At 45.6% G+C, this 27383-nt stretch overlaps 1 protein-coding gene across 1 annotated transcript in view; it reads right to left on the reverse strand.

Annotated features, from left to right (window-relative positions):
* The window catches only part of tmtops2b (teleost multiple tissue opsin 2b), a 46436-nt gene that overhangs the window by 16270 nt on the left and 2783 nt on the right, over positions 1-27383 (reverse strand). The window contains exon 2 of the mRNA XM_056289872.1: positions 5897-6222. Coding sequence (XP_056145847.1) covers positions 5897-6222 — 326 coding nt within the window. The remainder of the gene's footprint in view (positions 1-5896; positions 6223-27383) is intronic.

Consider the following 27383-nt stretch of genomic DNA (forward strand, 5'->3'; position numbering starts at 1 on the left):
CACTTTGGTTGCAGCTTTTGACTGTATTAAGGGCTTTGTGAAAAAGGACTGCTGTTTGCCCAAAGTTGCTTTGAGCTCACGAGCCTTTTCTGTTCTCAGTGTGCTGCCTGGTGGGGAGCTGGTGTTAAAAGTCTTGTGGCATGCAGAAAAATGTCTCTCATTGTGTCTCTTAGCTAAAGCTACAGCTGCCCCACAAATCAGACACACACTTCTTTCATTTACTTTAGTAAAGAAGAACTCTTCCTCCCATTTCTCCTGAAAGTGGTACATCTTCTTTTTCTTCTTCTCCAACATAATTTATCAATCACTATTATTAGACTACACTAGTAGAATTACTCAATCATCGTGTCAGTGTTTGGCTAACTATAGGCGGGCTATCCACTGTTTGAATGCAAAGAGGAGTCGGTGCGGCGGCGGCTAAATTTTGACCCGGCAATGTTTTTTTTTTTTAAATTATTATGTTATTAAATTAAACCTCAAATGTTATAGAAAACCTTAAAAGTTGTTCTGTTCTGCACTTAAACAAGTATTAAAACATGAAAACGCTTAAAAAAATTTTTTTTTTTAATTTACAATGTGTGATTTAGTGCTCTGTGGCAATCACTGGCTATTTTTAGAACATCCACTGAGGGCGCCTCATAGGCTCCCCGACGGCTACCTGTTGCCCGCGGGCACCGTGTTGGCGAGGCCTGGTCCAAGTCTTCTAGATCTGAACGGCAATTGTGTCATTCTCCCATAGCCATCATACTATGCGACCAATAATAATGTAATGATGATATGCTGAAGCAAAAAGAAGTTATCTAGCGCCCCTTGTAGTAAGTCAAATAAATAAAATCCAGGTATAAATTATGCATACACTGCCACACATGTATATACTAAGAGTCAAATTACAAAGACTCAAACACTGAGGGAAATAATGAATTTTGAGACATGTTTTGAGAAGAAGGTAGATGTGGTACAATGAGAGTGGAGCTTTTCCACAGACTATAACAATGGTCAAGTCAATTTACTTGTATAGCCCAATATCACAAATTACAAATTTGCCTCAAAGGGCTTTACAGCAACACAATATACTGTCCTTAGACCCTCGTGTCAGATAAGGATCAACTCCCTAAAAAAACCCTTTAACAGGGAGGAAAAAATAGGAAGAAACCTCAGGGAGAGCAACAGCAGAGGGATCTCTCTCCCAACATGGACAGCGTGCAATGGGTGTTGTGTTTACACAATTTACAGAATACAACATTGAAAGAGGATATGTTTGGAGTCAGTGGCGTGCTCAGTCCTCTCTGTAGTTAAGTAATATATTTGTTGGGTGCTCTTTGGTCCAAGGATAGTAGTTTCAGATGAGAAAAAGAGAACAAATCTCTCTGACCAAGGCACTCCCTGTAATTAAAAATGTCTTTATTGAAACTTGGACATATCCAAAAAGGACCTAAAAATGCCCACGCGTAGCGGCTTGGGCCTTCTTCAGGGCACATTGAAAGAGGATAACAGAATTGTAACGGACTTATAAAATATATGAAGAATATGATGCGCACGATGCCAAGCAGTGTCCAGGCGCCACCGGCACAGCCCAGGACCCGAGCCACGCGGCCAGCCTTGCCATGTAAAAAAAAAAAACAACCTAGGATAACAAAAATTATATGGATTTATAAGATATATAAAAAGAAAATGTGATTAGGGGAATGCCAAGCAGCATCCAGGTGGCGACCACCGTTACCATGGAGACCTGGGACGAGGACCGACTGCACATGCACACAAGGGAGACTCACATGACACCATTCACACACAGAAAAAGAGAAAGGAGCAGAGACCATTCAGAGAGAGAGAGAAAAGACATGAGAGAAGAGGACAGTTTGCAATAGTCATTAGTCATCATCAATGGTCTCCAACCGTGTGTCTGTGAGAATCACCTGTATGTGTAGCGAATTCCGGCAGCCCCTTTTTCCGGGGCGTAACATATGCAGGTTTTCGCTTCTACCAGCCGTCAACCACGGTAACAGATGCCAGTTGATGTGACCATTGTGTCCTTGGGCACAGGTTGCTTTGTGCCTGAGGGTGTGTGGCTCCCAATCTGAGCAACGTGGACCACAATGACTCATTTCCATTGTAACAAAGGGACCTTTAAAGTAGCTAACTTAAAATTTGCCCTTTCCTGTCAGGGTGAAGGTGTTGCATTATAGTGTGGTTGGCGTAACAGCCTGCATGCTCATTAGTAGAAGAAGAAAACCACTTTATTTTGTCATTGTAGTTTACAATTAAATTTGTTCTCTGCATTTAACCCATCCTATTGTGTGAGAGCAGTCGGCATCTGCAGCGCCCGGGGACCAACTCCAGTTCTTCTTTCCATTGCCTTGGTCAGGGGCAAAGACAGGAGTATTAACTCTAATATAGTACATGTCTTTTTGATGGTGGGAGGAAATTGGAGCACTCGGAGGAAACCACGCAGACACGGGGAGAACTTGCAAACTCAACACAGAAAGGACCTGGGACGGCTTGGGGTTCGAACCCAAAACCTTCTTGCTGTGACACTACAGTGCTAACCCTAGGGGTGGGACAAAATATCGATACGGGAATATATTGTATTACTTCCTCTTGCGATATGTTATCGATACACTGGCGCCAAATATCTTATCTTATTAAAATAGGCAGGTGTCTAAACAGATTGCCCCACCAATTTGACTTACCAGAGTCACTACTTCGAAACTGCTCGTGGTGGCGTTTATCAAATGAATGAGGGTAAACTTGTGGTGAAGAAGAAACTCACAGGGGGAAAATGGCAGACAGCGGGAGAAAACAAATCAGAGGCACTGTCATCATTCAAGTCGAAAGTCTGGGCCCACTTCGGCTTTTCCAATACCGATGGGACAAACAAAATTGATAAAGGCTACGCGATATGCAAGAACTGTCCTGTGAAAGTTAAGTACACGGGCAACACCACGAACACGCGTAGCCACCTCGTTCGTCATTCGTACAATGATGTGCGTAAATGGTGAGAAACGGTTGCAAGTTAAACCTAGATACATACATGTAGAGTCGCCAGCTGCTTCTTTTCACCTGACAGTGAGGAGTTTCACCAGGAGGATGTAGTGCGTGGGAGAATCATGCTATTCCCCCCAGCCCCCCCCCCCAAACAGACGCCCCAAAAGAGGCGCTAGTACAGCGACCAGGACACATGCCCACATCCGGCTTCCCACTTGCAGACATGGCCAATTTTGTGTGTAGGGGCGCCTGACTAAGCCAGAGGTAACACAGGGATTTGGACCGGCGATTCAAACCGGCGATCTCCGTGTTGATGGACGCCGGAATAGACCGCCACGCCACCCGGATGCTCACAACATAGTTAATATGATAGAAGTCTTGTTTCCGCTTTCTAAAGTAATTCTTTGTATTTCTGTATTTTGCTGTGGTCACTTTAAGAATCGCGGGATGTCCGTAACAGGAAGTAATCAGGAAGTAAGTGAGCATGATGGAGAGCTGTTGTTTTTTGTATCTGAGCTAATCCAACAACATCTGCATACATCTTATGCCATCGTGGTTATGTATCGATTGTTTGATCGTTGTCTTCGATCACAGATCATTAGTTTTGGGGCAGTGTCACATTCTGTGAAGTTGGATGCTGGAAATCTGCGGAGTTAATATTGCTAATGGCTACACTGTTCCTAGGCCATTGGAGGTTCATGTAAGAGTGATTAAAAACAAATTAATGAACAGATAAGTGATTACATGTTAAAATATGATGTCATGTATTGCATTTGGAGTTGAATATACAATGAATACAAGCTGTAACGGTAAAGAACAAGGGGATTTAATTCATGTTAAAGGCTGGGTTGGTGTAGTTGCATTGTGTGTATCTGTACGTGTTGGAAGCAAGCATAGTGTTGATTATGCTTTTTGTATGTTTTGGTTTCACCCTTCCTTGCAACGTCAATAAACCTGTAGACAAGGGGCCAACTGTCTTCAGAGTCTTGATGTTCGGAAGGCGTTTATCTGAATGTCAAGTTATATACAGCACATATGTATATCGAGGACAGCACAATCAGTGTACAGACCTGTGCACCAAGTAGTTATTGTATCATAGCCAAAAGTGCATGTCATGAAAGGTGAAGTCTGCAATGGGTAGCTCACCAGTACTGACACGACTAATAAGGGATTCAGATTGCAGATTTGACAGTCACACGTAAAGGCCACCTATGGACCGAAATAAGCCTGGAAAAAAATTTGTTTTTAGCCTTTACTGTACAAATTAACTTGACAAATTAACTTTAACAAATTAACTAAATTGAACAAATTAACTTGTTGATGGAAGATTGGAGTTCAGTCCACCATAACATGCTGGTTATAAGGTGGTTTTTTGTTTTGTTTTGTTAGTTTGCTGGCCTTGTGTGATCTAGATGCGTATTATAAGCTTTGTCAGGGCGGCTGATCTTTTCGAAAACATATAATAGATAATGCTCTGCTCTGCTGACCCAATCTACTTTCCAGGATGAAGAGCCGGTGAGAATCAAGGGGATTTTGCTTCGTCAGGATAAACAGGGAGAAGGCTTAAAACAAAATCCCATCATGCACCGATGCTCTGTCTTGAATTTCATTTGATTTGGCATTTTTATGAGTTTCATAAAGCAGAGATCTGATGTTTGGCTTTTGTGTTATCTCTTAACATGTGCATCTGCTCAACCTCTCTCCTGCCCAGATTTCTACAAAACACAGGAGCTGGGCAGAAGCTGAGTGTTTTCTATTGTTGTTGGTTGTCAGGTAATATGCTGTGCATCCACTTCGTTTCTATTTGAATTTTATTTCTTGCCTTGATTTAATATTGTTATTCGCTTTGCTGAAGGATAAAGGTTGGAATTCGAGTCAAATTACACCGCACTTTTCAATTTGGGCTGAAGTCAGTGATCGGATTGAACTTTTAATTTCTAAAAACCTTTAGGATGGCATCGTAAAACACTCGTCAACAATATTGTGACTAATATTTTTCTATACCTTTATAACTATTCTTAATTGTCTCAAGATCTACGAGAGAACAGTCTAGTTGTCATTAATATTCATGAGCTGACCTTTGAGTGACAGGTAAGGGTAGCTGGGGCTTCATATTTTGAGGATTTGATCTGATTGACTGTATGGAAATTAATGTGTCTGATGACATGAGTATCAGAAAACAGTGTGTGTGTGGCATATTGATTTGGCTACATGTGCTTGAGAGAAGCTGAACTAGGTGGAGTGCTTTTAAAAAGGGGGGGGGGAAATCTACTTTTTATACTTGTATATTTCGCAATTTCGGGGACATTTCAGAGACACAGTAGATTATTATGGCTGTTACTAGAGTGTTATCTGTACAACACAGAGAGCAATAAAATCTTAGTTGTTTCCTTTTACAGCCTCATAGTTTTAAAGCAGCCATATAATGCTCATTTCAGCTTTATATTTTTATTCTGGGGCTCCACTAGAATAGCTTTGCATGATTCACAGTTACAAAAAAAATCCTCATTTATCTTATACTGTCCCTTTAGCTGTCTCTTTAAAGCCCCCCTCCCTAAAAGCCCACTGCTTTCTTCTAATTGGCCAACTTCCAGAAGCCTGCTGAGGGTTTAGCACTCAGTCCGTGTGAGCACCTCCTTGCCAGTGTTGAGGGCGTCCCAAACTAGCCGCTAGGCAGGGATTATGAGAGTGTGTTACATTGTGACGTAGATAAGTAACGGAAGAAAACACCGGACTACAAATGGGGCGTTTCCGGCAGGGTTTTCTGTCGGAGAAAATAACTCCCTTTGGTGTGGACTTTGGGCTTGGTAAATCTGCAGATGTTTTACATGCACCTCCCAGCTGTGGGAAAACCCAGAAAGCGTGATATGCGCTCTGTAAAGTCACAGAAAATTCAGATCGTCATGTGACTGACCTGTTTGACGGCCCAGAGCAGCCGGCTATAGCAGTAGACCATAACCATGATGGGTAGACCCAGGCAGAAGATGAAGAGGCAGATGATGTAGGCGTGTGACTGGGGCGTCCGAACCTTCCAGGACACAGAGCAGCTCGTTCCGGCGCCCTCTGTGCCGTAGCTGCTCCAACCAAGAAGAGGAGGCACCGTCCACAGCAATGAGTACAGCCAGGAGCCTCCCACAGCCAGGAGGGGCTTCCGGTAGTCTGGACTACGCTTGTTGTACACGGTCAGCGTGCTGTAGCGGTCATATGAGAGGATCACCAGTGAGATGAGTGACACGATACCTGATGGAAAAAATAGAGAGAGAAAGAGAAAACATTAATTCGTTCACTCATTATCCAGACCGCTTATCCTTAGGGTTGTGGGGATGCTGGAGCCTATTCCAGCAGTCGTTGGGTGGCAGCCGGGGAGACACCCTGGATAAGCCACCAGTCCATCACAGGGCCGACACACACACGCGGACAATTTTAGTACGGCCAATTCACCAGACTTGCATGTCTTTGGACTGTGGGAGGAAACTGGAGCACCCAGGGGAAACCCACTCAGACGTGGGAAGAACATGTAAACTCCACACAGAGGACGACCCGGGCCAACCACCAAGGTTGGACTACCCTGGGGCTCGAACCCAGGACCTTCCTGCTGCGAGGTGACCGCGCCAACCCCTGCGCCACCATGCCACGTACTGTTGGGGATAAAATTCTGAAAACGAAAAAATCATATGGCAACCTGCTTTTCTCGGGTGTGTTGCTAAAGTTTTTGGTGAAATTTTTTCAAAAATCTGATGAAATAGAAAATGTATTTACAGTACAAATTATTGAAGACACTAAATTTCCCTGCAGACTACTATTATTACTACTACTACTATGTGGTATCTAGTATCTAAAGAATCTTGGTGTCAGTTTTGGTAGCATTTGAATGAAGGTTTGTGGAGATATAGATGTTAATTGATTTTGCATATTTTGAAAAATATATAGAGGAACTTCTGAATTGACCATAGGTTGCAGTGAGGTGAACTTTTGTCACAAATCAGTGGATGTGCTGAAAGAAATGTCAGCTCTTTAGGAGAGAGAAAACATCTGAAATATGAAAGAACATGTCAACAGGACAGTGTAAGAAAAGGCCTGTGAGTTCAGGGAGGAAGACAGGAACTGAATGCACTGAACAATAGAGACAACATTGACAACTGCCAGCGAATGGCATTGGGATCCAAATCCGAGGGCAGTGCTCAAGTCAGATGAAAGGTGAACTTTCTCAAGCCCAGTGGCGGGAAAAGGATTATGCTGCTGAACGCAGCATAGTCGTGCTTACACATAGGCGAGGCTCAGCATTTTCGGTTTTTATTTTTCAAAGCCATCCAGCATGCCGAGTTTCGCCACAAGAGGACACTGTTACATAACCTCACACGAACAGGAACAACTTTTGGATCCGTGGAAACATAAAACCCGGGTGAAAATCCGTTTAAACCGATCTGCTCCTTTTAAAAAAAATCTGGTTGTTTTTCGTTGAAAATCGGTAAAAACTGAAAACGCTGAGCCTTGCTCATAGGCATCATCCACTCTATGATTTGTCATGCAGTGGAAACCACTAATAGTGATCACGTCCGTCAAGGCCAGTTTCACATTAGTGGTCAATCACTCTTAGAGTGAGGTCGATGTTTTTGTTTTTCTTTTTTGCTTGGATGACCATCTAATTGACACATGCCTACTTATTAAATGAATATGATGTAATTAAACAGATGGCTTCTCTGTTTTACAGGAACAGAAAGACAGCAGCCCAAGTTGTCGGCTATTGTGCTGTAGCAACTAGCAAAATATCAGCTGTTTCAAACGCTTCAAACAATACAATGCAATTTGTCATTAAAAATTGATTGGAAATAAACTAATATTAATGATTATTATGCCTACTGCCTGATGACTGCTGGGATAGGCTCCAGCATCCCCGCGACCCCGAGAGCAGGATAAGCGGTTTGGATAATGGATGGATTATTATTATTACTGACTATAGGTTACAGCAGCATTGCTTAGCATTGCCCTAAGGTACATTTTTGATAACAGTAGGCAGACACCAGTACATCTATGTCACTTTAGTCTATGTACTATGTGCTGATTTTGGAGGTGGGTGTGAGCTTTATTCAGTATCATAAGACAAAGCAAAAAATGATTGAATGTGTTAACGTCATATTTACTGAATTACTTTGCTTCACAATAACAGGATTATATAAACAGTGTTGGCATATGAATGATTACCTCGGAAACTATTGATCAGTGGAATTGGTTTCCCAGATAGCAAAATTGCTGTGGCCCGGACCCATCCCATACCCAAGACTTTGATCCGTCCCACATACCGCGTGGAATGATGGCACTTAGGTGGTCCGCTCCTGTTTGCCAGAGCCAAGCCATAGCAATGCCATGTGTGCCTCATATTTGCCAAAGGTGGCCCATGTTTGTTTTGTGATATTTGGGCCATATTCACCATTTACCACACGGGCCACTTCAGGGTCACATCCACATTACATGTTGCCAAAAAAAGGCCCACATTTGATTTGGCATATTTGGCCATATTTGCTATTATACATGTGGGCCGCTTCAGGCTCACATCCATTTTGTCAGGGCCAGAAGAAGGCCATCAGTGCTGCATCATTGCCTGAAGTGGCCCACATCCGGTGGCTATCTGGGCTCTATCGGATGGTGGTGTTTATGAATTATGACACCTGTTTAACCAACTTAATGAGGGAAAAATCATTAAGAGGGTCTCTGAACCCTAACCCTTTTTGGGAATAAGCACTTCTCTGTTTCTTTCAACACTCCTTAGAGCAGAAATCGGTTCCATTTAACCTGGCTCTCTTAAATCAAAACTTTTCAACATTATTATCTGAAGAGGTGAGACTTGAGCACCGCCCTGCTGACTGAACACTCCCCTGTTCCAAAGGCAGACAAAGGTGACACCTGCAGGTTTTGTATGTGTGTTTGTGTGTGTGTGTGTGTGTGTGTGTGTTTTATGAGGTTTATTTTGAGGAGGCATGGTACGATGCAGATGTCAGATTCAATTCATTACACAGGTTTACTCCCTGCAGGACCAGCATAGTCCCAGGAAAATTCATGCACACGTGTTTTCCTTTCCAATACATACCACCCCCACCACCAGACACACACACACACCCTAAATAAATACACACGGATAGATGAACTCACTCATACACAAGTCCTCCCCAGAGTAATTATATTATATATCCTCAGATAGCTGCATGTAAGGTTTAATCACTCTGTTGTATTTAGAAATGGGAAGTGCATGGAGGTTTTTCTCTTTGTGGATGGATTGTGTTTCCTTTCCTAATGGATTGTGGGGACTCGGTCGGAGCAGCTTAAACTGGTGTGAGAAACGCGCTCACTCCTAGAGAATTTTGAGAGGATGTCCTCAACTACGTCCTCATTTACAGAAGGGGAGCAGCTTTCCTGAGAAGGGACTGTCTGCATACTGCAAGTCTTTTTGCCCCAACCTTAAACTCGAGGGGGGGGAGGGGGGTGCCATGTACTGGGTAGCGTTTCTTGAACTGGCAGAAAATGCAATATTTGTAGGGGAAAAGATATTTAGTATATTAAGTATATGTGCTATGTAGTGACGTCTGGTGTTAAAAAAAAATTGGGGGGGGGGCAGTGTACTGATGTGTTGTAGGTTAGTTTACATTATTACGACAGTGACCCCCAGAGGGGTCACCATAAACGACAAGGCAGATGAACGTAAGATTGCTCTTTTACTTAGGATTGCGGGTCCATAAGCCATCGATGTGTACAACATGTTCATATTTGCTTCAGAGGATGACAGGAACAGTTTTGATGTGGTGTTGCGGCAGTTTGATGCCCACTGTTCACCAAAAAAGAACGAGACTTATGAACGCTATGTGTTCCGTAGCCGTGTGCAGCAGCAAGGGGAGAAGTTCAACGTGTTCCTAACAGATTTAAAATTGAAAGCGCAAACGTGCAATTTTGCTGATCTGTCTTCATCTATGATGAGGGATCAAATTGTTTTTGGAATAAAGGACAAAAAATCAGAGAGCGCTTGTTGAGAGAGGTTGAGTTCACTTTGGATGGTGCAATTCGGATAGGTCTGGCAAGCGAATTAGGCCAGTTTCACATGAAGACATTCAGCACAAATACTTTTCAATCGTCCTTGGATATGGAAAGTACCTCTGCCGATGTGATTAATAAATACACAAGAGAGTGTCCCGAGAACAAATTTTCAGCGGAGCACAGCGAAAAGCTCTTTGACTGCAGTAGATGTGGCACACATCATCAGGCTCGAAAGTGTCCAGCTTATGGCAAAATATGTCTGAAATGCAATGGGAAAAGTAATTTTGCAAGGATGTGTGTTGCAACAGGAAAGACGGCGAGGCGCAGTGTTAATGTTGTGGAAGAAGCTGATTGTTCTGATTTTTTTGTTGGCACAGTGACAACTGAATTGAATACAGCAACAGTTAATGCAGTGACAGGTGATAACTGGGTGGCATCTTTGGAAGTAAATGGTGCTCCTCTTTTCTTAAAACTGGACACGGGTGCTAAAGCCAATTTGATTAACATTGTGGACTTTGATAGTTTGGGCTGGAGACCCACTGTAGCAAAGACTGAAATTGCTTTGAAAGCATACAATGGACAGGCCATTCAAACACATGGCACCTGCAAACTCACTGTCAAGGTGAAAGACAAATGCAAATCACTCCCATTTATTATTGTTCCAGAGGGTCATGATTCATTGCTCGGAGACAAAGCATGTGAGGACCTGGGCCTGGTTAAGCGTGTGTGTGCTCTAACAGACCAAAGCAGTATTTCTGAGGAGATTATTAGCCGATATGACAATGTCTTTACTGGATTCTGTACCTTGCCATTTGTTCACTCAATTACACTCACTGATAATGCACAACCTGTGGTTCATGCCCCAGGACGGGTTCCTGTTCCCCTGCGTGACAGCCTCAAAAAGGAGTTGGAAAGAATGGGGGTGATAAAGAAAACCAATGAGCCAACTGACTGGGTCAATTCAATGGTGTGCGTAAGAAAAAAGAATGGTGAGCTGCGTATATGCATGGACCCAAAAGACCTCAATGCCTGCATCAAACGGGAACATTTCCGAATTCCAAAACGTGAAGAAATAGCCAATGAAATGGCTGGTGCGCATTAATTCTCTAAACTGGATGCATCATGGGTTCTGGCAAGTGAAACTGGATGAGCCAAGTGCAAAACTTTGTACATTCAATACTCCTTTTGGGAGATACTCCTTCCAGAGACTACCCTTTGGGATTAGTTCAGCTCCAGAATTGTTCCATAAGGCAATGGAGCGCATCATCGAGGGCTTGGAAGGGGTCCGAGTTTATGTTGATGATTTGGTGGTTTGGGGCTCTACAATACAGGAGCACAATCAGAGACTTGAACAGTTGCTACAACAAGTACAGCAACATGGTCTTAAACTCAATAGGCAAAAGGGTCAGATGAGAAAAAGAGAACAAATCTCTCTGACCAAGGCACTCCGTGTAATTAAAATGTCTTTATTGGAACTTGGACATATCCAAAAAGGACCTAAAAATGCCCACGTGTAGCGGCTCGGGCCGATTTGTTCTCTTTTTCTCATCTGAAACTACTAACCTTGGACGAAAGAGCACCCAACAAAAATATATTACTTAACTACAGAGAGGACTGAGCACGCTACTAACTCCAAACACAGGCAAAAGGGTCAGTTTGGTTGAGGGAACTGACATTTCTTGGGGATAAGTTATCTCCAAGTGGTGTTCAGCCTGATGAGTCAAAAGTTAAGGCAATCAAAGCCATGCCAACACCAACTGACAAAAAAGGCCCTCAGCGGGTGCTTGGAATGGTAAACTATCTTGGGAAGTTTATCCCTAACTTAGCAGGCAGAGCAGCACACTTGCGAAAACTCCTTCAGGCCACAACTGGCTTTGAGTGGACAGCTGCCCATAATGCGGAATGGGGGGGACAGGTGTTTTTAGCTCAGGAACCTGTGCTGACATTTTTTCAAGCTGACAGACCAACTGAAGTGTCAACTGATGCATCGAAAGACGGCATTGGTGCTGTATTGGTGCAACAGCATGAAGGTCCCTGGAAGCCGATTGCTTATGCATCACGCTCTATCACAAAGGCAGAGTGTCATTATGCACGAATTGAAAAAGAGTGCCTTGGACTGGTTTTTGGCTGTGAGACATTTCATGGATACATATATGGACTTGCTAAAGTCATTCTTGAGACAGACCACAAGCCCTTGATAGCCATTGCCTGAAAAAGCTTGAATGACATGTCCCCTCGCATCCAGCGATTGATGATGAAGCTACAAAGGTATGATGCTGTCCTTACCTATGTGCCAGGGCCTTGTTTGTTGATTGCTGATGCACTCTCTCGTGCCACTCCAGTCGTGTCTCAGGTGTGCTGTAGCAGCACTGAGGTGGATGTTGCTCTGCATGTTCACATGGTGAAGGACACACTCCCTGCTTCTGATCAGCAGCTCAGGAAAATAGCAGAGGAGACTTCCAAAGACCCGATTCTCTCCAAAGTAATGGAAAACATGGAGCGTGGCTGGCAAAGGGGCTCATGCAAGCAGTATCACCCACTCAGGTCTGAGCCCTCACTGGTGGATGGTGTTATACTCAAAGACAATAGGATTGTGATTCCTACCTCAATGCATAAAGAGATGCTGACCAGGGCGCACGAGGGGCATCTAGGGACAGAGATGTGTAAACACAGGGCAAGAGAGGTTATCTATTGGCCAAACATGAATGAAGACATAGACGCAATGGTTGGCAACCATGTCTCATGCCTTCAGTTTCATTACAAGCAAACCAAAGAGCCAATGATTCTGTCTGAGATCCCCTCAAAATCATGGGAGAAGGTTGGGGCTGATCTCTTCTACTGCAATGGAAAGGAATATTTGTTAGCCATTGACTACCTCTCAGATTACCCAGAAATAGCTCTACTATCAACGACTTCAGCACAAAGTGTCATAGTTCATCTGAAGTCAATTTTTGCTAGACACGGCATTCCTCAAGAGATGGTTACAGACAATGGCCCACAGTTTTCTTGTCATGAATTTAAGCAGTTTGCAAAACATTATGGTTTTAGCCACACAACTTCCCGTCCGCTGTACCCACAAGCAAATGGGAAGGCTGAAAAGGGGTTCAGATCATAAAAAGACTCCTGAAGAAGTGTGCACAGAGTGATACAGATCCATAGCTGGCCCTCTTAGCTTACAGATCATCACCTCTCGAAAGTGGCTATTCTCTGGCTGAGATCGTTATGGGACGGAAGTTGCGCACTAGACTTCCAAAGCTAGACACTAACAACCGTGAGGCAGAGGTCCAGGCTCACATAAAGAGCCTAAAACGCAAACAAAAACTCCGCTATGACAAGGGAACCAAGCTTTTACAAGAACTGGTGAGGCATGATGTAGTGTGCATACAGGAGCCTGCTGCATGGAGCACAAAAGTGATGGTCCTGGAACAGGTGGCACCACGGTCATATGCTGTGAGAACCGAAACTGGTCACACTTGCCGGAGAAACCTCTTAAAGACAGGAGAGACCTTTCAGCCGGACTGGAGTGATGACGTTCAGAATTTCTTAACGACGCCCTAGTTGGAGGCTCTGTCTCCAGGTCATCACGGACTGTCACTTACCTCCTCTCCTGTGGCATTGCAGGGGCCTGAGTTGGAGCCTCTAGCCTTGGGGCGGTCTAAGCGGACTGTCAGGCCTCCTGAGTAGCTTGACTTGTAGATGTGTTTTACAGGCCATGCCTTTGTGTTATAAGGACTTTGGGGAATCCATGACATTGGGGGGGGGGGGGCTGTGGATTTTTGTTACAAAAATACAAACAAAACAAAAAAAAGAGTGGGATGTATTATGTTTTTTTTATGATTCCAAAAAAAAAAGTTAACCTGTTCATTATGTCATCAGTGTTTACCCTCTGAAAACTGAATGTTTTGAAGGAAGGGGGATGTACTGATGTGTCGTAGGTTAGTTTACATTATTACGACAGTGACCCCCCAGACGGGTCACCATAAACTGATTTACGGCAGTGCCTAGTGGAGCGCGAATAAAGCATGTTAAATGGCTCTTCTGCGTTGAATCATTTATAGTTATTTTAGCCAACCAATACGGGGGGGGGGGCGCAATTTACCTCGGCACAGCACACCTGACACCTGTTTTAATGTCCACACAGTCACAGAGTTATTAAGAAGGACAATGTAGCCTATAGATTTTATCAGGGTTCGTAGATGCTGGATGATTGACAGTCGAGACGAGGCGTCGTGGTGGGTGTGAACATGATTGACAGCCACGAGAACTGTCCAATCACATTAAATCAAAAAACATTAAAACAATACCAATTCACTGCCAATAAAAGTGGGGAAGTGTCTGGGGCACACAGAACTCCGCCCCATGGAAAATCTGGAGAAAAAAAAAACAATCAGACAGCAACCTCAGGTCACCTGCTCGCCACAAGTTTGAGGGCATACATAAGGTATCGTTTGGCCGGCGCCCCTCACCCAGGAAGTATACTGTAGCGAATTCGGGGGGGGACAACGCAACCATAGGAACTGCCGCGGCCGGGAAGCGAACCCGTATCGCCCGAACCGCAGGAGACGTCGCTAACCGCTCGACTAAAGGCTCATACCCGCGAGTTAGCGGCCAGCGTGTCTGCTTATCCATGCACGTTACAATATGTATTCAGACAGAAATCAACCAAATACCATTTGGAGCCAATATTTAATGGCTGCTGACATGTGCTCACAGACTGAAAAACACTTTTATTTGCATCATACAACTAAATCATATTTAACAAGTTTAAGTAGATTTTCATCTCTTGATATTTGAAGGGGGCGTGGCGCCCCAAAGCCCTGTACTGGCCAGCCGCCACTGGTATGTGCATATAGTTATGTTCAGTGATAGAATAGAAACACAAAAAGACAAGTTTAACCTTTACTGTCGCTGCGTAAGGCTATACATCTCATCTACCTTCCTTCTTTCTCTCTCGTTCATCAAATATTTTCAGCCTCGCCACTTCTGTTTTTCTAATGCCCTATAATAACCCCATCTCCTCTATTATGCATGGAAAACTGGCACACAATGAACCATAAGGTATCAAAATGACCACTTTCTACTGATCCTCCTGCCCTATCATCATCATCGTCGTCGTCATCGTTATCACTCGATCTTCCTAAAGGCCTGTGGGATGAACAGTGTTATACTGGCCACATCTAATAAAACCGGCTCCATGACAGGTTTTACAGCGTGATTACATGACTGCAAGGAAGCAGTGGATAGAAAAGAGAAATGAGGCTGTGTGAAAGGTCAAGGACCTCCCGAAGGGAGAATAATAAGAAAACTGCTGGTTGGCAGAATGGAGGTGTAGAGTGAGAGAATCGAGGTGTTGTTAATTTTTAATGGTGATGAATATTAAACCTCATCCATTTCACTAGGGAGCAGCAGGCAGATAACCCACAAACGAGCACACACACCGTGTCATACGATACTTGTGGGGACCCCTCATTGACTACATGCGGTCCCTAGCCCTTAAACCCCTAACCTTAACCATCATAACAACATGTCTAACCTTAACCCTTACCCTAACTTTAACCTAATCCTAATTCTAACCCTAAACATAAGTCCCTAACCCTAAAATATTCTTTTCCTCATGGGGACCCATAAAATGTCCCCACAATATAGGTGGTTTCAGGTTTTTCTATCCTAATGAGGACCAAATGTCCCCATTAGGATAGAAAAACCTGTTACACACACACACATACACACTGTTGATCAGATTACTTTGAAAATCAAATCTGGATTAAAAACAACCAACAGATGAACCAATATACATTAGTAAAATTGAAATATCTGTTTGTGACAAGAGCTTGTGTTTAAATGGACTGCTTTAAGAATAATGATAAAAAAGATACCAACTCGAGCACCGGATGCTTATGTCCGACTGAATCATTAGTTAGCTGCTAACGTATCCGTCCGAAATCTGAATTTCGTCCGAAAAATCAGTGAATCGAACGGGGCAAAAAGTGGCGTTCAAGTATCAACGCTGTGAATCAGGCTCCACCGGGCCACAGTGTGTGAATTCGGCGCGCTATAATTCTCTTTTAAGTTTCCATTCATTCCCTAGTAACTACGAGCAAAGAGCTAAGTGGACGATTCGGAGGGACGCATTTACCGCCACCAAAGAGTCCAAAAGTGTGTAGTCTGCATTTTGAACCGGGTGAGTTCGCTGTGCCAGCTACAGGTGTGTTAAGGAGGCTCAAGAAAGGAGCTGTCCCCACTCTCTTTGCGTGGAATGAGTACTCCAAACCCGCACCCAGGCTAGGTGTGTGGGAGCGCCGGAGCGTCCTGCTGTCGCCCCTCTGCCAGCTCTGGACTCCTCTGATAATGAGATGGATGTGAGCAGCTGCCTGCCAAGAGCATGGCTATTGCGTGTCTCCTAATCCTGCCGCTTTGGATGATGATGAACTGGCCCAAAACGAGTCAACGAGGAAACAAATATTAGTGCTCCAGAAACAACTAGAGACCGTCCAGCTACAGTCCAAATCCAGCCTGAGGCGATTTGCAGGTTCCGATGAGGACATCTGCTTTTACACCAGGTATGTCTGATTTGTATCATTTCATTTAATCGCCGCTGCCAAATTAACTCACCTGTTCAGTCTCTCCACCCCCCTCCCCCATGCCTCTCTCACACACACCCACACACACGTAGTAGGTTGCAGTAAGTACTGGGCTATACTTTAACAACTGTACAGAAGGTACAATGTGAAACTACCATGTCATGTATTATGGCTTGTGTCCTAAGGTTTGCTACTACGAGCATTTCATGTACATCTTAAATCTATACATCTTTTGCTCGTCTGAGCTACCAAGGAGGCACTCACGATGCGATGTACGTCGATGACCGTGATTTTTAGGGAGGTCTTGCGAACAGCGAGCGTTCTCTCAACAAACCAGACCGCAAGTTCTTGTGCAAGTACTCATGTATCGGAAGTCGAACGACGCCATCTTACACACCCCGGCTATTACCCCCACTCTTCCGAGCCGTCCCGGTCGCTGCTCCAACCCCTCAGCCGATCCGGGCAGGTCTGCAGACTACCACATGCCTCCTCCGATGCATGTGGTGTCGCCAACCGCTTCTTTTCACCTGACAGTGAGGAGTTTCACCAGGGGGACGTAGCGCGTGGGAGGATCACGCTATTCCCCCCAGTCCCCCACACCTCCCCCCTCTGAACAGGTGCCCCGACCGACCAGAGGAGGCGCTAGTTCAGCGACCAGGATACATACCCACATCCGGCATCCCTCATGGGGACATTTTGAAGGCATAATTATTTGTGTTTTATAAGTATTTACTGACAAATGAATAACTTTAGAAAAAACGCTCTGGCATGTCTGTGAATGTTCTCATCATATACCAAGTCCGGTTGCACTTGACTCAACTCCTTTGGATAACGCTCTGGCATTGTGAAAAGCGGCCGGTCATGTCTGCTGTTCAGTTATTCTTCTTGCTAGTCCTGCAGTGTAGAGAAGTGTCAATAGATGGTGAAATACACTTTGTTGAAGAATTCTCAAGGTTGTCATCTGTTGTGGCAACCAACATAATGTTGACATCATCTGCCTGGCTTGTTAAAAGGCAACAGATATAGCATTGTACACAAGCACATGCATGAACAGGAAAAAAACATTCACACACACACACATTTGTATATCCTTGCGAGGACAAAATAAAGATGTTGCAGAGTCAAAATCCTATTTCCCTAATGTCCCCAGTGTGGAGAGCCGGATACGGTGACGTGTCATGAAGCACATTCACAGCCCCGTCCCACACCGACACTTTTCATCCAGCCCACATACCGCATGGAATGATGGCACTTGGGTGGTCCGTGCCTGTTTGCCAGATCTGGGCCAGAACCAAGCCATAGCAATGCCGCGTGTGCCACATATTTGCCAAAGGTGGCCCATATTTGTTTTGTGATATTTGGGGCATATTCGCCATTTACCACACAGGCCACTTCAGGGTCACATCCAGATTACATGTTGTCGAGAGCACCGCATCTTTGCCAAAAAAGGCCCACATTTGATTTGGCATATTTGGGCCATATTTGCTATTATACATGTGGGCCACTTCAGGCTCACATCCATTTTGTCAAGGCCAGAAGAAGGCCATCAGTGCTGCATCACTGCCTGAAGTGGCCCACATCCGGATGCTGTCTCGGTCTCGTTATCAGGGCGGTCGGAAAAGAGTCGGTGGTGAGATGTGAGTTTGGAGACAGTTGTCTTCAACCCCCCCCCCCCCCCCCCAGAGTTTACAGTCTGTTTATAATGGTAAATGGACTGCGTTTTATTCAGCTTTCCTAGCTGCACCAGCCACTCAAAATGCTCAACAATTAATTAATGCCTCATATTCCCCCACACACTCGTACACTGATGTTGGTGTCAGCCATGCCAGGTAGCAGCCAGCTCCTCAGGGCCAGTTATGTGCAGATGTCTTGCTCAGGGACAATTCTGCCCAGAGCTGAGTAACTCTCCAGTTACCAGATGACCTGCTCTACCTCCTGAGATAGCTACTGCTGCAAGGTCTGATAATACATTATCGGACCTTCAATTATACCCCCACACGGGGAGGGGGGGGCACAAATTGCACGGTCACTTCGAGGCAATTAATGATGCATTAATGTCCCCGCTGCACCAGCAGGGTCCATACCTGACAATCCCGGTGGTCCGGCAGATGTCTGGCAGGAAGCTGTGTTTCTATGTTTACACAGCTGCCGTCCACAATCTGCAGGATTTCGAGACAGGAATTGGGCGCCTAGATGAAAGCAATGTTTTGGTAAGATGGTGGTGAGAGAGAGGATATGAAAGTGATTTTTTTTTATAAATAATTGAATCCCACGGCTATCTCCTACAGTGCCTCGGCTCGGTGTATCAGTGAAGGTTATGTGATGCACATAAATAAGGTGTTTGGCATTTTTGTTGTTTATTTTTACCTAGAAGTTTCTCTGCCTTGTATATATGCAGAACATCTCTGTTTTCCAGGCAATGAGCAGCAGTGATCAGAGTCGCCAGTTTCATTTTGTATTTGTTTGGACACAGTGATGTTTTTAAATGATGACATGAATGATGTAGAGATTATGGTCCACATGCCCTCCATCCATCCATCCACCCACCCATCCATCCATTATCCATCCATCCATTCACCCATTTATCCACCCACCTATCCATCCATCCACCCACCAACACATCCATCCAAGCATCCACCTATCCATCCATCCACCCACCCACACATCCATCCATTCACCCACCTATCCATCCATCTACCCATTTATCCACCCACCTATCCATCCATCCAAGCATCCACCTATCCATCCATCCAGCCACCTATCCATCCATCCAGCCACCTATCCATCCATCCACCTACCTATCCATCTTGGTCATTAAAGGTCCCATGGCACTTATTGCAAAGAGTATGAGGGTCCCCCGGTGTCCTGGCAAAATTCCCAACCTGGCCAACTAATCATCCCCCCATGTAATTTGCTCAGTGATCCCCCCCTTTCCAAAAGCTGGTGTGTGGTGAGCGTTCCGGAGCCAATTGGATGCTCTGCATCACCCAGGTGGGTGCTACACCTTAGTGGTGGTGAGTTGAGGATGTCAAGATAAAGCCCTATATAAATATAATCCATTACTATTATTACCTATTCATACATCCACCCACCTATCCATTCATCCAAATATCCACCCATCATCCATCCATCCATCATCCACCCACCCAGCTAGCGACGCTGTGATGCCTGAAGAGAACAAGCAGACCATGATAGAAAAGAAACCAAACGGCTAATAAGGATGGAGAACATCCTCTTCCCACTGACTCATCCCTGTACTCTGTAAATGTGTTTTACTGAAACTGAGTCAGTGCTGTGTATGAGACAGACATACTGAAATCAATTACCCCAACATTCATTCAAAACAAAAACAAAAACCCCACAAAAAACAACAAAGGCTTCTTTCTGCTTTCATAGTCACGTTTAGGTCTTCTTTACAAAGTGCATGGCTGTGTTGCAGTTGATGGCCAGTGTCAGTCTTGTTGCTGCACATGTGTGAGGGAAAATACCACGGACTAGTCCTCCACGATGGAAACGAACAACAAATTCACCTTCTGATCTAAGCATCATTTAGAAATTGGTCTTTATCTTTGAGGGACTGTGCGATTACAACGGTGAACTTCAATTTAGTTTTCATGTAAAAAAAACTCCCTTCTTTTCAGTGTAGTTTTCATCAACAAATGACTGCTGTCCTGTGTGTGTGAAGGCCTTTGAATTGTTAATTGGTATTCTGATCCATGCACGGGGCAAATTATGAGACTCGGGTCTCTTCTGGCATCACCGGGACGTCATTGCTGGATCTGTAAGCGGGGCTGTGAAACGGAGGGACGCGTCACTTTCCATTTAATGTGGTGTTTAATCGGTGTCAGCTGTGCTTTGCGGTACTCCAACAGGGGATGAGTAAAGACAGCGGAATACTACGGCACGCTGGCGATACATCACAACGCAGCAATGCGTTTGTGCGCAGATGTCCGGTGCAGGACAGCTTGGCCAAACGTGGACAAAAGAGATAAAAGAAGAAGAGAGCTGGATGATAACAGTTCCCTCATCTATCATCAAGGAACTGACAGCTATTTATCACAGACCGAGGGATGTGGCTCATTACAGAGAGGCATGTCATGGCACGTGTGTGTGCGTGTGTGTGCGTGCGTGCAGGTATGTGGGTGTGTGTCTGCTGCTAAATTAATAACGAGGTTGTCAGACTGGCTTGTAAGTAACACAATATATATGGTTTATAATAAAGCATAGATAACCTCTTAGGAGGCTTCTCGTTCATAAGCATCACATGAAATTTAATCTGGATCAGGTTCTCGGCCTTCTTGGAACAAAGGCAAGTCCACGTTTACGGTTTGTGTGTATTACAATGGATTAAAGATTAGCCCTTCTACTCGTTTACAAATGGATTTTTTTGTTGTTGACTGGTTTGAGGGATGATTCCGTATTACCTAATGAGTAATGAGAATACTATGGACTTTTTAACAACGTCTCAGTTAAACGAGAAGACATGAGGCGTCGTCGTTCCCCGGTCCGTTACAGAAACCCGATCTGTTCCTGCCATCGCTATCGTTACCATAGCGCAAGAAAACTTCGCATTTATTTACGTTCTTTACAAAACAAGAAAATGCGGGTTTATTTAATATGAAACAAAATATATAATCTCTTTCAAAATGAATAAAAACAAAGATAACATTATTTTACGTGAATCCCAGGCACTACCGTAAATTGCTTCGACGGACTGCCGACAGGAAGTAGACGTATTTTCGCGCATGCGTAAACAAAAGGGGTTTCCGTAACAGATCGGGGAGTGACAGTTATGATTTGTCATGCAGGCAAATAAAGGGACGAGGGAAGCAGAGAGGAGGAGGAGGAGGAGAGGAAACTGTGCTGAAGGAGCCGGGCGGTGTTTGGAGGAAACGCCAGCAAACTGTTAAGTGAAGGTCACCGATGACGGATCCCAGAGTCAAGTCATTCCACTTCCATTTCTCTGCGGCTGCGCGCGAGCTAAAACGGTCGCATCCTGGAAATGAACGTCTACGGAGCCATTAATAATGACGTACATCTAAGTTGACTTTCATAATGTCCTCTCGATACAGTCCCGGTGCCTTCATGTAGGTCAGGGATGTGAGACGGGGAACGGAACGCTCTCATCAACACGCTCTTTGGTTTGCCGGGTAAGAGAGACAGAAAAGCGGATGTTTTACGTAAATTTAATTAAATCAAGTATCGGGGACTCTTATTTTGCCATTTCATTTCATGCACTTGCGCACACAGAATGAAACGAAACATCGTTTCCCCAGCCCACAGCAATGCAACACAAAGACAAAAACACATATGCGACCCAAGAACTACAAAAACACATATCCAAACTAACACGTATATCCAAACTTGAAAAAGGGACACCGTCCAGAAGCCCTACAAGTCCTTCAACCCATACGACCACATAGGTCTACCTACAGGAGCGTTTCCTAAATTAGCGCCCCTACCGGCGGCAGGAGGTATGCCACAGATACTTTTCGCCTCTGTGCATTGTGTTTTTTATCTACTTGTTGACATCCTTTTTACAACGCCTCATAGACAGGCTAATAAAGGTAAGTAGTCAGTAAATAGGGATAAAAACAATCTGAGAACAATAGAATATGTAGTCAGTGGGTTTTTGTGTTGTTTCACCGTCTAGTATAGTAACTAAGATTGCTATTGGTAGCACGACCGCTAGAGGTCGCCCAACTTTAAAACACAACTATAGGTCGTGATAAGCTGCTTGTACAAACGACCTATGGGCTCGTTTTTTTTTTTGGTGGAGGACAGTCTCCAGAAGAGCGAACGCCAGCCAGGATGACTGTCAGAAATGCCGGTCTGCATGGGCTAGCAGTTAGCTTAGCCTTTGGGTGCAGCTCCGGGCATGGCCGTGGTCCCTGGGCCCACCGGACGCAGCAGACCAGGCTCCCCCAGCCGAGCCAGTGCCGGTTATTCATAAATAGTGAATGGGATGAAACATGAATGTGACTGAATTAGTTATCAGACCTTGGAAATAAGATTACACCTCCCTCGCTGTACCGTCTCATTTATATGTGATTTCTGGTACTGTTCATATTTGAAGTAATTGATCGGTGTAGATCAATTCTGTATTGCCTGCACACGTTTTGACAAAAAATATGGCAGAAAGATAACAAAGATGTGTTATACAACTATACGGCACTTTCCCCCGATATATGTTAATGAATAAGGGTGGCTTCACTGTATATACAGTAAGGACAATAAAACCCGGGGCTGGTTCTGCTACGTGCTGGCATGCATATCGGTGTTGAACCTGCTGTGGTGTCGGCACCTTCCCCGCCGCCACTGGCTGAGTGTGACCGCTTGATGCGGTTCCATCTGTTGGTGAAGGTCTGCTACGAGTGTCCTCTGTCGTATCCGCTTGTAAGACACGACTTTTCCAAACTGCTTAAAAGTACCATCTGTTGCGTCACCGTGTCAGCTGCCACCGCCGACAAGCACAAACTCAACCGTATAACACACGCACACGCACGCACGCACGTACTGCCGCCAAAATCATATCAGCCCTCCCACCGTCAACCTCTCAGATGTCAAGATCTATCTATCTGTCTGTCTGTCTGTGTCTGTCTAGCTGTCTGTCTGTCCATTATATCTATCTATCTATCTATCTATCTATCTATCTATCTATCTATCTATCTATCTATCTATCTATCTATCTATCTATCTATCTATCTATCTATCTATCTATCTATCTGTCTATCTGTCTGTCTGTCTGTCTGTCTGTCTGTCTGTCCATTATATCTATCTATCTATCTATCTATCTATCTATCTATCTATCTATCTATCTATCTATCTATCTATCTATCTATCTATCTATCTATCTATCTATCTATCTATCTATCTATCTATCTATCTATCTATCTATCTATCTATCTATCTATCTATCTATCTGTCTATCTGTCTGTCTGTGTGTCTGTCCATTATATCTATCTATCTATCTATCTATCTATCTATCTATCTATCTATCTATCTATCTATCTATCTATCTATCTATCTATCTATCTATCTATCTATCTATCTATCTATCTATCTATCTATCTATCTATCTATCTATCTATCTCTCTCCCTCTCTCTCTCTCTCTCTCTCTGCCTGTCTGTCTGTCTAGACTAAGCTACCGCTACTACTTATTTGGTCTAATATGATATTAGATTATTATTTAGGTATTAGTTTATTATTCATTGAGGTTGTAGGTTTGAACCCCGGTGTTGTCACAGGGAGGAGCAGTTGGCAGTGATGGGGAAATAAGTTGTAAATAGTGACTCCTACAGGTGGTGGTGGTGGGTGGGAGCGTCTGTATAGCTGCGGGTGGCTCTGGAGAAAATGCCTCCACATGTTCCCCTGCAGAAACCTGCAGCCGGAAGGAGGAAAAAAGGTCGTCGACTCCACGTTTATCAGAGTATGGAGGTGGACGTCTTCGCCCTGTCGTGCAAAGCAGAGACTTTAGGAGAACAGACGATTGGACATGTCAAAATTGTGAGAAAAAAAAACCAGGCGTCCGGGTAGCGTGGCGGTCTATTCTGTTGCCTACGATCGCCAGTTCGAATCCCCGTGTTACTTCCGGCTTGGTCGGGCGTCCCCTACAGACACAATTGGCCGTGTCTGCGGGTGGGACGCCGGATGTGGGTATGTGTCCTGGTCGCTGCACTAGCGCCTCCTCTGGTCGGTTGGTGCGCCTGTTTGGGGGGCGGCGGGGGGGGCTGGAGGGAATAGCGTGATCCTCCCACGCGCCACGTCCCCCTGGCGAAACTCCTCCCTGTCAGGTGAAAAGACTCCACGTGTATCGGAGGGGACATGTGGTAGTCTGCAGCCCTCCCCGGTTCGGCAGAGGAGGTGGAGGACATCTGTTTGGATATAGATGTTCAGGACCGTAGCTCTGACTTGTGACGGCAATTAAACTTCTCTTCACTCGTCCGCTGTGATGGTGTTGGTGTCGACCTCTCGTCATCGCGGCACCATTTGTTTATTTCTGAGCTACAAATAAGATAACGGAGGAATACCTTCACCCAAACCCCATTCCCCTGCCGGGTTTCACTGTCATACATGATTAAACATGATTAATATCTGTTATCTGGGTGTGTAAACACAGAAGAGATATTGTTCCTCCTTAGATGGGGATGCTGCGTTCATCTCAGCACGACTGCAAAGACCATAACTGCTGCTGCACGGCTGACGTGACTGATTAGATGCGACTATATGAGACGTGACACATGGAGAGAGACAGAGAGAGGGGGAGAGAGAGACAGAGAGAGGGGGGAGAGGGAGAGACAGAGAGAGGGGGGAGAGAGAGAGACAGAGAGAGGGGGAGACAGAGAGAGGGAGAGACAGAGAGGGGGAGACAGAGAGAGGGAGAGACAGAGAGAGGGGGAGACAGAGAGAGGGGGAGAGAGGGAGAGGCAGAGAGAGGGGGAGACAGAGAGAGGGAGAGACAGAGAGGGAGAGACAAGAGAGAGGGAGAGAGAGGGGGAGACAGAGAGAGGGGGAGAGAGGGAGAGACAGAGAGAGGGGGAGACAGAGAGAGGGAGAGACAGAGAGGGAGAGACAAGAGAGAGGGAGAGAGAGGGGGAGACAGAGGGAGAGAGCGAGAGAGGGAGCTTGTGCGTGAGTGTGCGTGTATGTATTTGTGCGTGTATGTGTCCGTGCATGCGCGCGCGCATGTGTGCACGCACGTGCGAACATCTGTGTGTACATGCGTGCGTGTCTGCGTGCATGTGTGTATATGTGCGTGTGTGTGCGTGCTTATGTGTGTATGTATGTGTGTTCGTGCGTGTGCACGCGCGTGCGTGTGTGTGTGTGTGTGTGTGTGTGTGTGTGTGTTCTGACCTCCAACGCGGTTGTGGTTCTAACCTGGATCCATCATATGGTCTTCTAATAAAATAGAATAATAAAAAACGTGGGTGGCTTTTATGGCGCATTTCTCTGGCGGAAGCTTTCCCTCCGTCTCAGTGTCGCTCAGTTGTTATCCCAGCCCCCGCCATTACACCGTCACGTGAAGCCGTGTCACATTAGCGGATAAACCTTTCACCTCTGTGTCTGTGTGCTACGCCCATCTCAAACCTGCGACCCCAGCCTGATTGGTCTGCCCTTGGGGAAGACCTAACCTCTAATTCAATATCTCTGACAGGCGTTGTGAGCCGGTCATTGGATTAACATGGACCACAGGCTATGAGTCATCCTCCACCTGAGTGAATCCTGTCAAGCTCTTCTGTTTCCCAGACCGTGTTATCCAATTACTGCCGAACATGCCGTCACCGGGCCCAACTCCTCGAAAGGGACTAGTTTATGGAACGGAAGAATACCGCCGGCACCGCTGTTCTGGTGGAAGATTCACCGTGTCTGGAGGAAGATGAGCGATGAAGGTTCACCGCTTTCTCTGGCTATCAGAATGAGGATGCCCCCAGGGGCGTCCGGGGAGCGTAGCGGTCTATTCCGTTGTCTACCAACATGGGGATCACGGGTTCGAATCCCCGTGTTGGCCGGGCGTCCCTGCAGACACAATTGGGCGTGTCTGCAGGTGAGAGGCCGGATGTGGGTATGTGTCCTGGTCGCTGCACTAGCGCCTCCTCTGGTCGGTCGGGGCGCCTGGTCGGGGGGAGGGGGAACTGGGGGGGGAATAGCGTGATCCTCCCACGCGCTACGTCCCCCTGGTGAAACTCCCTACTGTCAGGTGAAAAGAAGCAGCTGGCGACTCCACATGTATCGGAGGAGGCATGTGGTAGTCTGCATCACCGCCCCCCGGAGGCATGTGCGCTCAGCGCCGTATAGAACAGCTCGTTCCTCTCCGCGAGGGGCCTCATTAAGAGCCTTTCTGCGTCAGCTCCTCGTGCCCAATGAGGCATGGCCCGCCTCACGTGTGTGTGCGGAGAGGGCAGAGTGCTCTCGTCAGATAGCAACCAACCAAAAACCATCTCGTCTCAACCAGGTAATCCGCCTCCTCCACAAAACTCCCCTCCATCGCCACCTGCCCCCCCCCCCCCCGTTAAGAGAAAGCGCTTGATTGGAGAGGACCCGCCGCTGGGAGCGCTACAGCTGCAGTCCTGAAGGGTCGCGGTTTCTATTTAACATACCGACTCCAGCGCAGTGGTGCTGGAGCCCTCCAAAATCCCAGGGATCCACTCACAGTCCCGCCCAACTACACCCATCAGAACAAGCAAACCCGGAATGTTTGCGCTGTGGGTATTCCAGGCTTCCATACACCAGCGAGAGACAGATGGCATGGGAATCTTCAGGACTGTAGCTTTAAGGGGCACACGGCATGTAACAGTGGGACGCACGCGCGCGCGCGCGCCAGGATTTTCTATCCTTATGGGGACATTTGGTCCCCTCGAGGATGGAAAAACCTGAAATCACCTACCCTGTGGGGACATTTTATGGGTCCCCATAACGAAAGGGGTTTATTTTAGGGTTAGGGTTTTGGTTTAGGGGTAAGGTTAGACATGTAGTTATGTAGTCATGATGGTTAAGGTTAGAGTTGGGCTAGGGAATGAATGTAGTCAAGGGGGGGGGGTCCCCCACAAGTATAGGGTGACATGGTGTGTGTGTGTGTGTGTGTGTGTGTGTGTGTGTGTGTGTGTGTGTGTGTGTGTGTATTAGTAATCACATGGACCTCCTGAGCCAGCATGCTCATACGGCAGTGAGGTGATGTTCTGAAATGTGAGCATTTGGATATCAACTGTACATAGAACCAGCACACTTATTTTCCATTAAAATGAGGATTTGTTGTTGTTGTTGTTGTTGTTGTGTGTCCTTGTTTGCATGCGGCACAC

Source organism: Lampris incognitus, chromosome 11 (assembly GCF_029633865.1).
Source record: "Lampris incognitus isolate fLamInc1 chromosome 11, fLamInc1.hap2, whole genome shotgun sequence".
Lineage (NCBI taxonomy): Eukaryota > Metazoa > Chordata > Actinopteri > Lampriformes > Lampridae > Lampris > Lampris incognitus.